The sequence below is a fragment of the Patagioenas fasciata genome, chromosome 13 (genome assembly GCF_037038585.1).
Source record: "Patagioenas fasciata isolate bPatFas1 chromosome 13, bPatFas1.hap1, whole genome shotgun sequence".
Lineage (NCBI taxonomy): Eukaryota > Metazoa > Chordata > Aves > Columbiformes > Columbidae > Patagioenas > Patagioenas fasciata.
The window spans coordinates 15,335,213-15,352,396 of NC_092532.1; the positions used below are offsets into that span (position 1 = coordinate 15,335,213).

Consider the following 17,184-nt stretch of genomic DNA (forward strand, 5'->3'; position numbering starts at 1 on the left):
TCTCAGGCAGGGGAGCAGCCCCAGGTGCTGGTCGTGTTACTGTATGCTAATGCCTGCGTTTGGCCACCTAAACCGTGGTATAGAGACAGGGATCTACCTGCATGTGGCTGCTTCTGCACCCTACTATTCCCTGCCTTTTGCTCCAGCACAAGAACAGCATTGGTATAGCTGTATACTAGCTCCAAATCTTAAGGCTCACAGGAAGTCACACTTGGTTTTCAAAGCAATGTAGGATGATCCCTCTTGAGTGAAAACAAACCAGTTGCGGGCTAACGAGGTGATCGCCCAGCTTTGGGCCTGCCTTTCTCCCGCTGAGCATGCCCAGACCTACAGCATGCGCAGAAGTGGGACCTCAGAGCTGAAAAGCAAATACATCATTTTTCCCTTTGTTTAATTAAATGAGAGATCATGAGTTAATCACTTCCAAGCGCTTGTTTTCCTGCAGTGCCTGGAATGATAATCCCGCATGCTGCCCAGTAGGAGCTGCTTTGGCTGCCGCAGCCGCGTCGACCCGGAGAACGGCCAGGGGAACAGAGGGAGGCATCTGGAAATGATTCTCCGGGCTCTGTCTGCGGAGCACCACTCCCTGCAAGGCTGTAGGAGCTGGTTTATCCACACGCTGCGGAGCCATCCTGCCTGCCCCAGCAGCAGAGAGACTGAGCTGGGCTATGACCATGGCATGGTGGCACACAGAAGGCAGCTCATTTTCAGAGGTACAGCCCGTGAATGAAGCTGGCCCGGGTGAGACTGGGAACACTTTCCTCCCAAGTGGAACTGGGTGCTGCGCTTTTCTCCGTGAAACAATAGCCCAAAGAGCAGGTAGAGCCATTCCTGGTTATCTCACAGGAAGGTGGTGTAATTACAGCAGTGTGAATACCTACCTCTATAGCTGCACCACTTAATAGTACATTATTTTAGTGAAAACATCCAGAGGCAGGCAGGGTGCCGAAGGCAGGCGCCCTCCTCCCAGCCTCCCCCTGAGCCACGGAGCGAGCAGCCGAGGGGGGAGCTGGCACTTGCTCTGGGAAGATTTTTCTCTCTTGAATTCATTGCCGCTGTGATTAGAGTGGCTCAGGAAATGGGGCTGGGAGGGTTCTCCTCCCTGCAGAAATGGAGTGGGAAATCTCAAATTTTGTCAGAAAAACAAGCCTTGTTTTCAGCCAAAGGCCTTTTTGAATGGATGTCTCTATTTTAATGGCAAAGCAGCCTGGCTTTCGGCTTTATGTCAGAAAGTGGAAAGGCTTCATGGAAAGCCCAGAGGTCTGTTTTTACTGGAAATGAAGTTTCTCACGTCAGCTGAGAGCTGAGCAGCCCCAGCCAAGTGGCGCAGCACGGCAGCCTTTGCTGGCGGAGGGACCAGCGATCCCAGCCCTGCTCAGCGCCCCTTTTCTCCCCAGCCCAAAGCTGTCTGGGGGCCACAGGCCAGCACTGCGATGCTTGGAGCTCTACCTCTTCCCAGTTTTCCTCTTCTTTCTGCTTTCCAGTTTTGGGGTGTGGGAGGGTTGGGTCGTCTCTCTTCCCCTCACGTTTGCAGACTCTCGTCTCCCCTGTCCTGCCTTTGCATTGCCTGTTGGTACATGGGCAGAGGGGTGTGTGAAGGACATGGCCAGGCTCTGGGCAACTGGCAGAAGGAGGGCAAAGTTGTGGGAGATCCTGGCAAGGCCCCTCTGCTGAGCGGGAGCCGAGACGCTCGGTGACTCAGAGCTGGGCGTACCATGGGCACGGCTCGCTGTGCTCGCAGCCTCTCAGGCTCTGTTCCACCAGCCATGCTCCTCGCTCTGCCAAGCCACGGCAGTTGCTGGATTTAACTGGGGCACATTGGGGTAGATAGTTTCATTCTTTGACTGCTCAGATGGGAGTCTAGGTTTTTTAGAGCAGAGCTGCAGATCCTTTAGCTAAATTCCTGCTGCAAGATGTATCCTCAGTGTTACATGGGCCAGTCCAGCCTGCTAGAAAGGAGCATTGTCTGCCATAAAATCATGGGCTGGTGAAATAGTTAAGTCTGGTCTCACCATACTGGTGGTTTTTAGGAGTCTTCATACAGCATCTGGGCTGTCAGCTGTGAAGATCTGTGCCTCTTCATGTTCTCCTTGACCAAGACTCAGCATTTTGTAGACAACATTATTGAGCAAGACACTGACTTCTTAGGAAGGTGCTTGAGTGAGTTGTGGGGAAAATGCTGCTAAGGCTTTGTGGGCCCAGGCAGGTCCAGCAGCATTGCAACCATTCCCCGCACAGACTTGCGTTGTCCTGAGCCACTTGCACTGCTGTCCCAGGCGCTTGCTGGGAAGGTGCGGGTATTCTGACGCTGCGCAAGGTGTGTAGCCCTGGGATCTTGTCTCTGCTCCCTGGGCAGGCTGACTTCTTGTTCTCCAAACCAATTGGAACCTCTCCAGGGTTCAGACTTAATTGGTGAGCAGCAGGTCGCATAGAAGAAGTTTAGTCCTGAGTCAGAGAGAAACGTAGCATGGCAGGAGTTCCCAGCGGCAGGAGCTGCTATGTAGCTTTGTGCCCACAAAGATAGGCAGAAAATTCAATCAGTGCACATAAAAAAGCCCAAGAAACTCCTGGTTACTCTGGATGCCTCTTGGCAGGCTCCTCTCCTGTCCTGCAGCAGCTGCTTGCCCCAGGAGAGGTAGATGTGTTCCTTGAGCAGGGTTGTAACTGATCCTGGGCTTCTCATCCTGCTGCCTGCTTGTTAGTCCTGGCTTGGGGCTTCTGCCCAGGCACTCTAACTTCATCTCTCCCTGGCTCCTGGTTCTTGCTGCAGTTTGTGATGGGGAAAGGGGCTCTTAGGGCCGAACAGCACAGCTTTGCTGCCACAAGTCTTCATCCCTCTATTCATTTCACAGCATCTGTGGCTCCCATTATATCAGGGGGGTCCACCCCGCTCATTTCCACCCCCATTCAGACCCAAGCTCTCTTCCAGCTGTGAAACCCCTCTGGCCTCTCCCTTCTCCCCAGCCCTCCTGGGCTGGACCATGCTGGGTTGTCCCCACCACACAGCTCTGCCCACAGAGCCCAGCCTGTCCCTGTGTGATACTTTCCTCTTCCCTTGGTGTGCTCCAGCCCTTGCACCGGCAGCCAGCTCCCAGCTGAAGAGCAGTGAAAGCCAGTATGGCCGGACGTGACCTTAAGCTGGGCTTTATTTAGCGCCTTGATTTATAGAAGAGTTATTTTAAAAGCGTGTTTCTCTTTTGGGAGGTGTGGTGAGTGTGTGGTGGAGTGGTGGCAGCGAGCTGGAGTTCATAGGCCCTCCCCTGTATTGACAAAGCAGCATTTGAGTCCCAAGACACATTTTGCTTGGGGAGATGCTCTCTGGTTTGGTTGGACAGCGCTCCTGTTTGCCTTTGTGCTGGGTGGCTAAAAGGAGCAAGTGTCCAGGACCTTTCCCATGAGGGGGATGTGGCAATCCTGTTGGAGGTAGGGAAGCCGGAGACTTGCATTCCTCTTTTCTCCAGGAGGCTTCTGTGCTGGGTTCCGCCAGCTCTTGGGGGCCTGTGCAGGCGGGCATGGGATGAGGTGGAAATGTGCTAGGGCAGGAGTGCCGCCTCCTTGGATTCTTGCTGGGTTTAGCTTGTTCCCCTCTCTGGGCACTGTCCCCTCATCCTTGGTTGCAGAGGTTTCTGCTCATGCCTGCTGAGGGTTGCATTACCTGCTTGAGATAAGGGATGTAGTTTCTAGGTAGGATGAGCTCTAGACTTCAGGTTTATAAGCCTCTGGAGCACAGGATGCTATCCCCTTCTCTTGCTGTCCCGAGCTGGTTTGTATCAGTTCCCTGTGTCTCCAAACCATGGCTCTTCCATGTGTGTGGCAGGAGGCACTGCCTGCAGGTGAGATGTATGAGGCTGGCCACCTGCGCTCCAGCATTAAACAGCAGGACTATGCAGGCTCTTGCAGCCCTTGCTGAGGCCCTTTCCTCAAGCCACTCTGCAATCTGAGAATTAGCACAAATAAAGAGGACCCATCCCTTGATTGTGAGTTGGTTCAATGAGTTTATGATCAGAAGTGAATCTGCTGCTGTTGCAGGCTCCAAGCTCTGCCATGTTTCACACTCCGTGTTTCAAGGTGGCTTCAGAGCCCCTGAGGCTCTGCCATGCTTCTGCCCTCCACCTGGGCAGGACCCATCCCTGGGAGATCACCTTGGGCAGGTGGCAGCACTGGAAAGCAGCTTTTCCTCCACGTTCACCTGCGGCACATGAAGGCTGCATCCATCCTTGTTCTGTAGCTGCCCAAAGATGCTTGTGCTACAATCATGTGTAACACGATGGCATGTATGAATTTGCTCCCATGTTGGGGGCTTTTAATGTGGAATTAGCAGAGATTTGGTATAAAAAGGAGATGTTTTCACCAATGGTAGGGGTTGAAACCTTCTCTCTGCCCCTTTAAAGCCTGCACAGCTTTCATGGCTTCATGGTATAGTCTGGCCAGAGAGAGATAAAGCCTCTGTGCGGAGGGGTGCACTCTTAGCACTGAACTCTGCAATGGCTACAGGCTACGGTTATTCTGTATTTTACTAAAGGAAGGATAACATACAACTTGGTTTATTTTAACCATATACAGTATTTTTGATTCGATGCCAATGTTAATAATTGTCCTGTGAAGGCTTTGCTAAGGCAGCAGGAATGGTGTGAGAACCTTAGAGCAATGCACTGACTCATGTGCAAATATTTTGACTTCTTTGTTTTGTTTGCAACAGTAAACTTAACTGATTTAATTGGGGGTGGGGGGGGAAAGGATTGACTTTGCTCAAGCAGGGGAAGAGGTATGGGGCAGAATACAGGAAGGACACCCTGCCTCCCCCCTGCTGGTTTTGACTGAGATTTTGAACCTGTGGAGGGTCATAAGGAAAGTGTTTTCAAATGCTACCAGCCATAATGCTACTGTGCGAGTGCCCAAGCCCTTGGCTGGGTGGCTGGTGCCAGGTGGGAGAGCACTTGTGTCAAGGCCAGGTTTATCTGACAAGGGCACAGATGCTTGCTGGTACAGACTGGTGTCAACAGAGGTTACTGGAACTGTGCTCGCCTTCAGCTGGCTGCGCTTTGCCTCTGTCTTTTCACATGAGCTTGGGAGAGGAACAATGTGTACTGTTTAGTGTTATATCAATATTCAGCAATATAATTAATATGTCAAATTGTGAGAGGCTTCATGTTGGATTTGGTACCTGTTTCTCTACCCTATAGCCTCCACCATACCTTTTTTAGTAGTTCTGGGATAGCATGTAAAGGGAACACTTCTTAATTAGGCAGCCCTTTTGGGTCTGTACAGATCCCACAGTTCCTATCAGTCTGATTTCTCTTGTATCTCCTGAACTCTGCTAAGTCCCCCTTCGCACCCTGTATTGGGGTGGTCTTGACCAGAACTGTGCAGAGGGCTGCAGACTGTCAGCTCTCAACAGTTTTCTCTTGACCTCCATGATCTCTATTAGAAGATTTTCTCTGAAGACCTGTTCCTGCAGAGGAGGAAGTGCCTGGAAACTTCTAGGCTTTTAATTTCAATTAATGGAATAAAAGTTGAGGGTTTCTATCATTCTGAGTGGAAAGAAGCTCGTTTAAAACAGCCTTCTGCTCCCCTTTACGATTGGGGTTAAATGCTTGATCTTAGCATTCAACACTTAGAAATGTGCACACAGACCTCCTGCTTTTTGAGTCCTTGGGTTAAGAATATGAAAACCAGCTCCTTAACCTTTGTTTATCTGGTTGCATTGACCTTCAGGGGTATTGCAGGGAGGCAGCTGATCTCTCAGAAGAGTTGCAAACACTTTAGGAGCCTGCTGCGATTTAGCCTGCCTTGTTGCTGACAACAGGAGAAACAGCAGAAGAAGTAATGAAGTGGTGCTGTGCCACAGGCAATGTGTGGTTTGCTTGTCACCAGCATTCTGCCAGCTCGGGGCAGGCATTGCCTGGGCATCCTTGTCTCTCCTGTGCAATCCTGCAGGCTGTCCTACAAAGCAAGGTTTACAACAGAGCAGGGAGTGTATGCTGTGCTTGAAACATCCGGCCCTCAAAAAGAGGAATTCAAAGATCGTTGAGATCACTGGGAGATGGGAAGGCTTGTGTGAGGAGCATCATCTCTGCTCTGGCTGCAGGTCGGTTCAGGATTCCTCTGAGACTGTTGTGTGTTCTCAAGCCAATGGAGGTATCTGGAGTGGTGAACATGTGCCCCCTCAGAGTGGAAGAAGTGAAATGGTTTGCTTCCTCCTGATCCCTTCATCCCACTGCTCCTCAGTGGTGGCGTAAGCTGTTGTGGCACTGCTTTGTTTAACTTTCTCTCCTAATCTCGCTGTGAGACTGAGGTATGTTTTCAGGCATGTCCATGCAGCTGTTCCTGTTCTGCAGGAGGCTGTAGGGCTTCTGGGCCAGCAGCTGAAATGCTTTTCTTGTCTCTAGTGAAGGGAGGTGGATTTAGATCAGATGAGGATCTGGCCAGACACCTGAGTAAACTTTCATTTGGTTTTGTAGCAAAACTCACTCCCACTGGCTGTAAGTTAGCCAGAGAGGTCCCCTCTAAAATAGAAGGGAAAGGAGGAATCTTGATCCTCTCTCCAGATGAGTACAGATTTGTGTTTTCATTATTTTTTTGCAAACTCTCTTGATTTACACCCATACAAAAGACAGAGTTTAGTCTCTAGCACTGGTCCTGACACCACGAATAGGCTCTGGCTGTCAGACTCTCTCAAATGAAGGTGGAACTAGAGAAGCCATTGCATCTGATCCCCGGGCAGGAAACCGGCACCCTACATATCGATGTGTGTGCTCGGGCACCAAAGGCAGCAGAAAATTCCTGGAGTGAGCCTTTCATGAGAAGCAAGCAGCTTTGAATAATGATGAATTGCACTGGTGAGCGGCTTTCCCCAGTACCAAACAGCTCCATCAACTTATCCTGTGCAGCGACTTCTGAGCGCGGCAGGCTGAGTAGCTTCAGCCCAACTGTTGCCCCAGCAAATCCCCTCAGCCCACTGAGGAGCTTTAACACTAGGCTTTAATGTACCCAAGTGCTGAGCGGCATCTCCAGCCCCAGGTATCCAAAACACGGGGCCTGCCGAAGCGTCCACCCCATGATACTCTCGCTCGCTCACACGCGCTCACGTGCTGTGGTAATGGTTTAATAGCAGCCCCACCCAGCGCAGCCAGGAGAAGGACTTGCTGCGTAAGCAGAAGCTGGGAAATCTCGGCGCTGTGCACAGCGCACTGCGAGCGCTCCACTCGCGTTTTGGGAGAGGTTTTTCGTGTTTACCTGGAACCGCCGGTGCTAAAAGAAGCTAGAAAGAACAGCAGTTTGCTCCTTTGATCTCTGCTCCTGCATCTGGAGATGGCTGTGCTCCTGGGTGCAGGGCTCGTCAGGGCAGCGGGGGGTATCGTGCCGTGGTACCACTAACGCTGTCTCTCTTGGCAGGACTCGGAGTCGCTGGACGGTTGCATTCAGAGTACGTTATCAGCACTCTACCCTCCATTTGAGGCTACTGCAGCCACTGTTCTGTGCCAAGTTTTTGATGTGGTGGAGAAGACGTACCGTGGGGATGGACTGCGCTACCTCATAGACTTCCTGATTCCAGCCAAGCACATCCTGCAGTGCATTCAGCAGGATGCCTGTGTGAGTACATCATGCCCTCTAAGGCCTGTGTGGGCTTTCTGGGAGAGCTTTCTTTCTGCTCTTGTATGTAAAATGGCTGGCAAAAAGCGCTTGCATGTGTACGGCAGCCTAGGTGGGAGGGCAGGCAGACAATTAGGAAACAGTTGAGAAATTGTTATTGAAGCAGAACCATGCAGAGATCAGATGAGGAGCGGTGCCCTCATCTTCCATAACCAGGAACACCAAACAGAAGGCTTAAGGGATTCAGAGGCGGAAGTTTAGCCAAGGGTTTGCTGGATACGGCTCACTCAAGTGCCTTCTAACCCCAGCAGTTCCCTGGCCTTGTGTATGAAGCTGCTGGGCTCCCACCACTGGCAGGGGCCTGTGTGGGGCAAAATGCTGCCGGTCGGTGCTTTTTCCCAGAACTCTGGCTCCTCTTTGGTTGTTCGAATGGTTGCAAGGCTCAGTAGTCCTGAGGAGTTGCATTATACTTAATACCAGAACGAGTCCAAGATTAACGTACTTTACTATTGGGAGTCTAAAACGTTAAGAATGATAAGTTAAATGCCCCCATGACAAACTTTGCTCAAAGTCTGCAAGATGGAAAAAAAAAAAAAAAAAAAGGCAATCCCAACAACCTAAAACTAGGATTTGTTTTGTCCTTTTTGTCTCTGAACCTAGAAGGTGTGTGTGTGGCCAGGCTTTTGATAGAAGTCCTTATGGTGGTGGGCAAGGGACTTCTGGAAGGGGAAAAAAAAAATGAAATAGAAGCTGAAAGAGTCAGTTATTCCTTTGTCTGGAGGTGAAATGCTGTGGGGGAACGCCCATCACATACAAAGGATCCATGGAACAAGCCCTGGGAGCTGGTCACTTTGCACGTGTTTTGGTGCAGTGTTTGTCCTTCCACATTGTCACCAGCCTCCAGCTTGGTGCCAGCCGTGTGTTTGTGAGCCCAGGGAGATCCAAGGTTGTGCACAAGGAATTATTCCATGGGTATATCTAGCTGCAGTTTCTAATTTGACAGTGCATAGCGTGGTTTTCCCCTTTAAAGAAACAAAAGGCTTTTAGTTTGTACGAACCAGTAATTACTGCAAGATGTTTCACAGTTTTCCCCAAACCACCTCCCTCACTGAAGGAGGCAAGGTAGCAATTTCCCCACTCCCTGAGATCCCGGCAGCTCCCAAGCGCCCAGTGGTGCCCTGGGCAGGTGAGGGGCTGGCAGGGAGGGTTGGAAAGCAGCCTGGCTTCTGCCATCCGTGGCTTGCAGGGATCTGGGCCCACGGTGCTGCTCTCCCAACGGGGAGGTGTTTGGGACAGTGACCCGCAGGGAGGGTGCCAGTTTGGGGGGTCTGTCGCTCCCTGGGCGGCCGGGCAGGGGCTGCTGAGGCCACGCACCCACCAGCTGCCGTGGCTGCCCTCGGGGCGGAGGCCCCTGTGGGGGAGGGCCGTGTGCTGCCCGGTAGCCAATAGGAGGAAAGCTGAGGCTGCAGTAGCCAATAGGAGCAGGGGATTGCCTTGATAGGCATGGTGGCCCCGCCGAGCCGGGGATTGTTGGAGCAGGGGGCGCTGAACCCTGAGGCGGGAGAGGTGCGAGGCTGGTGGGTGCCAGGGGTCCTGAGCTGGCAGAGAGGTGGGGGTAGTGGGCTTCAGGGACCGTGATGTGGGAGAGGTATGATGGCGGTGGGCTCTGGGATGCACTGAGGTGGGAGACGTGTGAGGGCAGAGGGCTCTGAGGTGCCCTGAGGCAGGAGAGAGGACAATAGGCCCTGGGCGACCCTGTGGCAGGAGAGCTGTGGGGGGCTCGGAGGTGGGAGAGAGGTGAGGGTGGTGGGCTCTGTGGGGCCCTGAGATGGGAGAGCTGTGAGGGCTGTGGGCCCTGGAGGAGCTCAGGGTGCTGGCAGCCTGCCAGGCTGGCCTAGAGTGAGGACACAGGTGATGTGGAGCTGAGGGAGGTGGTGGTGGCTGCGGTGTCCTGGTGGAGGGGGAAACCAGTGTGGTGGGGCTGTCACACACAGGCAGCACTAGTTGGGGAGGAGGTGCAGGGGCAGAACCTGTGCTTTGAGCCACTCTCCTGTCACAGGCTAAGGAATAGGGGAGAGCTCAGGGCTTGCCTGGCACTCTGTGGCTTGCTGAGTAGCCACAAGGTATGGGGGTGGTGGGGCAGCACCTCCAATGAGGTGCTCAGCATTAGATATCAGGAGCTTTTGCTGAGGTATGAAATGTCTGGAAGAGTGTGCAGCAAGAGACAAGAGTGCATGTGCAGGCCTCAGAGCACAGCTGGATGCCTGGAGCCTTTCCTCCTTGCTTGTGACCTCGACTCATGATTTTATGCTTTCAGAGTGGCAGTTCAAGGGGATCAAGGGAAGGTCTAGGTGTCTTGTACTGTCTTTAGAGCTGGGCCCAGGCTGTTCTATATTTTATTTACAAGTCTACTTGTTTGAATTTTTATTGCTGCAAGTTATTTCTTTCCTTTGTTGTGGACTCCTCCTCTTCCCCAAACCTCCACTGTGTGCCCCTTCTTTTGTTTTTGCTGTCGGAAATCACAGGACTATTTCATGTTACTTGTTTTGTCCCCCATTTAGAGAGTCTAAACAAAAGCAATGTTTACTCCTTAGTTTGTAGTTCAGCTGGTCCGTGTGAGCTTTTCCTAAACACACTAAAGGGAAAAGAAGTAACTCCTATCTGACTGACTATTGTAGGAAATCTTGAGAGAGCTAGATCTTTTGTCAGCTTCTGCAGTGATAAGAGTGTAAGTGGCTTCATGAAGTATTAGACAAGTCCATGGGCTTTAGCTGGGTGTATTAAAATTAATAGTTTGTATGTGATCCTCAGGGCTGGAGAAGGGAGTGTGGAGGCCTGTGCCAAAGGCTCTGTCTCTGCTTAACACAGAGTAAGAAACCAGGTTTTGCCCTTTGCTTTCAGATAGCATCCTTAGCTAAGTGGACTGTTGGTCTGTTCCAGCCTACCCACCCCTGTAGCTCTGGGAGCTACCACCTTTGTGCCATCTGTGTCATTGATGCCCAGCCCTTTCCTCAGAGGCAGTTTATTCCTGGCTGCAACTGCTGGGCATAGAGTCTGTTCCTGGCACTCCTTTGACAAGCCTGGTTTGGCTCTGTAGTGAACGGATACAAGAAGAGCAAATACTTGAGCCTCAAAGTGAAATGTTAGAACAACTGAAATAAGCCTCTTTGTGTAATCTTCCCTTAGAATGTGCTTTTTGGAACAAGAGCAGCATGAGGATGCTCCACTTCTAAAGTTCTAAAATTCTGAAATGTTTAGGCTATTGAAGGACTTACATTCCTGTTTGGTTGCTACTTCAAGGCATTCTGCATTTTGCTTTTTGTGGTTTTTATTGCTGAGTTTTCTTCTACTCATCAATCCGTAGTCAGACAACTCACCTGTTGGGTTGTCGATTTCTAAATGTATGAATGGTCTCCAAATAGGTTACTCTGTGTTCAGGTTTTAACAGAAACTCTGTGTCAGGTAGATGCAGATGGAATTCAGCTTTATGTTTATGCTACTGCTGATTGTGTTGCTCACTTTTCAGTCTAATAGTTTGGGAACTGACCTTTATTTTGAATGTACCTTTTCTTCCCATGAAAGGCCCTTGGGTACAGATGGTCTTAATATATCTACTAGGAGATATTCTAATGGCAGAAGAGGGCTTGGTGTGATGTAGGGTGCGATTGTTTAGTCTTGTTTGGAAAACTGCAAATTGTTTTTGTTTCCAACCTTATGTACAAAATACTTGGCTTGGGCACTTTCTGTAGGAGGTGAAAGCTCTATTGGCTGAGGTGCTGTGCAAGTCTTGCGCTTGATGGAGAAGTCCGTGAAGTATATACAGCCTGAGACTTGCTGAAGCCAGTAGTAACTTGTGCAAACTGTGTGCTGCAAAAGGAGGTCTTAGCTGAATTTAACTGTGCTGTGTAAGGAACAAACTGGCTGGTAGAGGCATCAGAAAGCGTAAGAATGTAAGACTGCAAGGCTTAGCTCCGCCTGTCTTTGAGGGAAGTACAGGCAACTGTGGGTTAGGTTGTAGTGCTTTTTAACTCTAACTTGATAGAAAGAGAAAAGAAGAGAGGTGGGTCTGCTCTGAGTTCAAGGTTAGAATATAAAGGTAGTATCAATATGATCCTTCAAGCAAATAAAAACTAAAGTAAGATTCAGTTTAATAGTGATACAGCATGTAGGTGCAACAGTGAGGCAGTTGCAGTGAGTGAACAGAAATAAAATTGCCATGACTGAATTGGATAGGGAATTAATTGCCTACACTGAAGAAAAGGGACTGGCTTGTCTCCATCCTGGAATGTGGAAGAAGTTACCATGTAATGCCGAATGTCTGATAATGGGGATTTCTATTGAATCTGTTAAGTCAGGGCTAGTAACAAAATACAGAGAACAAGCTGAGTGTACAACAACATGCGCTGAGCGAGGACTGAATTAACTGGAGAACATTTTTCCTGTGGTTTTCTCCATGGCAGGTAGTGTAAGACAAGCCCTTTTTGTAAACCAGCTCTCCCTACAGAGAAATGTTTTGTTGTCTAATCTCTTCTGTAAAAGATTTATTATGGAGTCATATGCAAAATTAATTATTGTGTCAAAGGGATGGAGGCTTATGCAAGTATTGCAAGATGGATAACAAACTGGTGAAAGGGAGGGTGTTTGTACTCTAGTGAAAACTGAGTTGGAGGCAGAAGGCATGAGACACACATTAGTCCTCATCCATGACTTTGGCATAGAAGGTAAGAATATGCAGATGACAGATATTTTGTGATGAAACCAGTCTGGGAGACATGAGCAATAACCTAAAGGAGGAGGGTGATAAAAGTATTACACACCATGAGCTCTAAAACTACGTACTTAAGTTTTTATAATGGTAGACTGGGAGGGCAAGCACGTGCCTCCACAAAACAATGGACAGAATTTCTGCTGTGAACTGGGGTTCGTCAGTTTGGGAAGAAAAACTAGCAGGTAACTGGGGTACCATACGGACGTGACTAAAAGACAAGTGTGATTCTAGCTTTAAGAGATGCTTCTAGCACAGTTGGAAAGTGTTGGTGCCATTATACAGAGTGGCTTGCAATGCTTTGCACTATGAAAAAGTGGAATGAGGAAATATAACGCTTTTTTTTTTTTTTTTTTTTTAAATGAAGCATCACTAAGGAGGGTGCTTCTGGCAGGTCTAAGACATGATCAAGGGAGTCTTACTAAGGTGATGTAACATGGCTTAATAATTTTAAGCAATGGGAACACATCCAGAGAACAAGCTTCAGGGTTGAGGAGGAGGAATTATTCAATCTAAAGGATGATTTGGCTTTTCAAGCCTCTGAGCAACTTTGCGTCAGCTGCAGTGAGGATAAGAAACCTGGCTGGGCTGAACGTTAAGCTTGATAAACGTAGGAAAGAAACTTGATGCCATTACCAATTATTTCAAGGTGTGTGATAACCAAGGAAGTTCCTTCATGCTATATGGCAAAATATTTGAATTAAAGTTTTTTTTTCTTTAATCTGCCTGTCCTGCAGAATATGGCATTTTTGTAAATTGCTTTTCCTGTCAAGTCTTCCATGTGACCATGTAAGAGAAACAAGAGAAAATGTCTGAGGTCTAATGCTGACAATACTAAAGTGTTTGGACTTTCATCTGATACAGGTGAATCCCATCTAAGCCCTCCTCCTGACTGAGAAAGAGGAAATTCATCATGAAATTGATGGCTTCCGTCATAGCTCAATTTAAATCTTACTTTACCCAAACAGTCTAGTTCAAAGCAGTCATTTTATTTTTTTTTTGAAGTTGTGATAAAGCTGTAAGCAGTTGAGTCAAGTGAGTTCAGCCATGAAACTTCAGTTCTTTTACTTGATTGGGATTTGTCTGAGACTTGTTCTGAGTGCTGCTGTGTTTTGGTAATGAGGAAATCCCTGGTATGACAAATGTAGTTCCTAGCAGCTTGCTGATGGGACTTGCTGCATTCTTTCTCTGTGGTTCTGCTGTGCTTTCCTCATTTGCTGCCTCCTTTCTCCTGCTTTGTCTTTGCAGTATCTCCTTCAGTTTGCTGGCAGGTTGCAACCATCCCTTGCTGCTGCGTCCCACACAACTTGTCTCCACCTGTCGTGCATGAAGTCTTGATAGCACCAGATGACTGATTTTTGCCTGGCTTCATGCTCTTCAATTTGGCTTAACCAGAATTAAGTGGAACAGGCTTCATCTTCCAGCAGAGCACATTAGGGAATAAAAACAAGTCCTCAGACCTTGGCATTTTCCTTCTGCCTTCACTCCCCAGTCAAGCTTTTTGTTACCTTCTTCACAGTAGACCTCAGTCTAAAGACCAACCACTGCTTCACCAGAGAAAAGACATTTTGCAGTGCCAAGCTGACTAGTGACATCCTGTGCAGTGAGGTTTGTGCATCTACAGCCTCCTCCTGGCAGGTTGGTATCAAATGTACCTCGTACAACCTTGTACTCACTGTGGATGCTCTGGAAATGATGTGTTTCCAGAGCCACTTTCTATGTTAAGGCTGTGGCTGGTCTTTAGTTGAGGACAGTGGGTTTTGTCTGTGCATTGTAAACACACTGCTGTCTGCCTGCATTTCTCTAATGACACTTGTGTAGGGATGCTGTATGGTCTGCATTTTCAATTTCTTAGTCAATCCAGTTGGTCCTAATGAGTCAGAAGTGAGGTAGAGACAGGGTCTCCTGGCTTGACCACAGGGAGGTGAGAACTCCTGATCTCTCTACACTGGGGTTCTGGGGTTTCGACCTCTGCCTGTCTGTGCTGACCGGCTTCAAAACAGGGCTGAGACTTTGGGGAGCTGGTTAGTTCATATTCTAATTCTGAGATGCTGGTGATTTGTGTTGGTAGCTTTTATTGTTTCTGCTTTTCAAAGAGAAGACTGCAGTATGGAAAACTCCCCTACATCAATAACCAAAGGCCCTAAATTCAGCTGTTCTATTGCTACAGCTGTGAAAGAGAAACACTGATCTGTCTTGTGCAAAAGCTTGACCTGAGGTCTGTTCCTGATGCTGAAAACACTTTCTTTTTTCTCTGTAGGTTCAGTACTGTGGTTTACTGTTTCGCCATGAGGGCTGGCCCCTGTGTGTTCATGAGAAGATTGTAGTCCAGCTGGCTTCTATTGACTGGCGAATCTTGAAGCCTGGTGACTTCTACCTGCAGGTGGTCCCCTATCTGAAGAAGTCTCCACGAATTGTATTGAAATGTTTGGCGAAAGACAAGCATAATGTAGAGGAAGTCGTGATTCCGGAAGTTTCCTATACCTCTATTTTTACTCTGGAATGGTTGAGTACTTTCAATGGAGAGCGGATGGGTATAGCACTGGAAAACTGTTTACTAACCACTGATGATAAAATATTTCGTGTCCCCTGGGATAAAGTGGTTAATCCTGAATTTATAAATAAGCCAAAAATAATTGAAAACAATATCATCTCTCCAGAAATAACAGAGGAACGTTCCATTTTGTGCCTCCCCATGGACCATGCTGAGTGCAGTTCAACAGACCCAGGATCTCAGTATCTACAGGAACAAAGTCCAAATCAAGATAACCTGGTCGTTAGCAGCACAGCTCCGCAGCTGAGTGAAGCTCTTGTCAATGGTGCCTCTACAAGTCCTGTCCCTCAAGACAATTTGAACAGTGACCTTGAAGGGGAGTATGTTGAGCTGACAGAAGTTTCATTGCCTAGGTTTGGGCCACAAGCAGGCTCTTTAACCCGGTCGCTAGCTCTAAATTATCTGACTCAGCCCAGAACACGAGTGAATACGTCTAAAGGCAACCACAGGTTTATTGTCATTCAAGACAGTACCTACTCCAAGAACTTAATTCAGTCAGCACTTATGCAGAAGGAGCACTGTGAAATGGACACTCTGAAAACTTCTTCTACAGAAGTTCTCAAAAATGTAATTCCGTTGGAAAGCAACAAAATGATGGCACGTGGAGAACTGTCTCCAGAAGGTCAGCTGATATCGGGCAGTCCTGGAAACATGGGAAGTAGTTTTTCTGTGTCTGAGTCTCCTGCCTGCAGTGCAGAAGATTCATCTGCCGAGCAAGACACCTGCAGCGAACACTCAATCGACTGGCCATATGCACTGTGCAGCTACAGTAATGTGTGTGCTGGAGAGAGTGTCAACAGCAAAGCACAAATGCCTGGTGCTCCTGGAAACATGGAAGAAGAAAGTGATGATCCTAGCAGAAATTCTGGTGCTGAAACATCAGAGCAGAGCCCAGAAACAATTCTAGATGGTACTGCTGCTAAAGAGGAGGTGATACATGGAAAACCACTGACTGAGGGTCAAAATGAGGTGACACAGATGGATGCCTCTCATGTGTCTGTCCCTGTGCCTTTTGGACCACGTTGCACACTGAATGAAGGTTCTGATGTTTCTTGCCAGAGTGTCAGTGAACGCATTGCACCAATCCAGGCCACTACATTGCTTATCACTCCTGAGAGTTCAGATGTAGGTGTGGAGAGAGGCTCTTCTTCTGGGGACATTGCTGATGCAGGAGCAGTTGGTGCTTGCTGCAGTGATCAGAAAGTAAATCTTAGTTCTCCGTTAAATCCTCCAGAACAGAACCAAGAAGTAGATGAATTTGAGCTGGAAAGAAGGGACAGCCCAGAGGAAGTTGAAGAGATGGAAAAAATATTGACTGTAAATGAGAGTCAGACTACTTATAGTCACTGTTCTGTCAAGTCTCCTACAGATGAACTCCTGTCAGATGGTGAAGAGCAAGAGGTCTCTGCCTGTCAGCATGAGAAAGCTGAAGAAGCCATGCTACTGGCAACTGCTCTGTCAGCAGGAGGAGATCAGACAGCAGAACAGTTAAATAACAGTGACTCTTTGGGCCCTGATGCACGAGCGGAAGGCTCAAGACAATTCAGAACCCAGAGGTTTGGAGAAAGGTGTGAGGAGTCACAGAAATGGTCAGAAAACCAGGACAGTAAAAGTGAAGAGAACTCTGTGCTGAACCCAGAGTGTGTTGCAGTACAGAACTTGCAGGAAGGGGAGGAGAACGAGAGAAGTTTTTCTTATGGGGAAAAGGTGAAGACTGTAGCCTTAAAAACACTGGAATCCATTGAAGAGGAACTGGAAGTTGGACCACTGTCCTCAGGACCCACTGAGGGGGATGCAGAGCCTGCTACTCTGCACTCCCACCAAGAGGCAGCTTCTGGGGTATCATCTCCTAAAGGTACAGGAATTGTATGTTTGTGTGTTTATCTGGTTGAGAACATTGATTGAAAGCAAAGTTCTCAAGGAGTACCGCTGGCAAGTATAGCTGCTAGGAGCCTTTGGGGTAATAGCAAGAATACTAATGATCAAGTTGTTGGTTTTGTGCCTTGAAATTAGCTTTCTCTTCAGAGGTGGGTTTGTTGTAGGTATTTTGTTTAATAGTTCTTTGCAAATTTACATTGATACACAACAAAGTTCCAGTTTAAAAGACTTAATTTTGGCTAACCTGATTGCTGGTGACCTCCACCCATTATGTTCATCATGTGTACATTATGGATGCATGCAATAGGAATGTATGAGGAGAGACTGTCTAACTGTACAAGTTTTTTGTAGTTGGAAACTTGCTTTAGGAAGATAGGTACAGCAAGAGGAAGTA

General features: G+C 48.4%; 1 protein-coding gene across 5 annotated transcripts in view; it reads left to right on the forward strand.

The window, feature by feature from the left end:
- The window catches only part of PLEKHG4 (pleckstrin homology and RhoGEF domain containing G4), an 88,600-nt gene that overhangs the window by 8,514 nt on the left and 62,902 nt on the right, over positions 1–17,184 (forward strand). For all 5 annotated transcript variants that reach the window (XM_071814239.1, XM_071814243.1, XM_071814241.1 and 2 more), the window contains exons 2-3: positions 7,396–7,593; positions 14,619–16,767. In XM_071814239.1, coding sequence (XP_071670340.1) covers positions 7,396–7,593; positions 14,619–16,767 — 2,347 coding nt within the window. The remainder of the gene's footprint in view (positions 1–7,395; positions 7,594–14,618; positions 16,768–17,184) is intronic.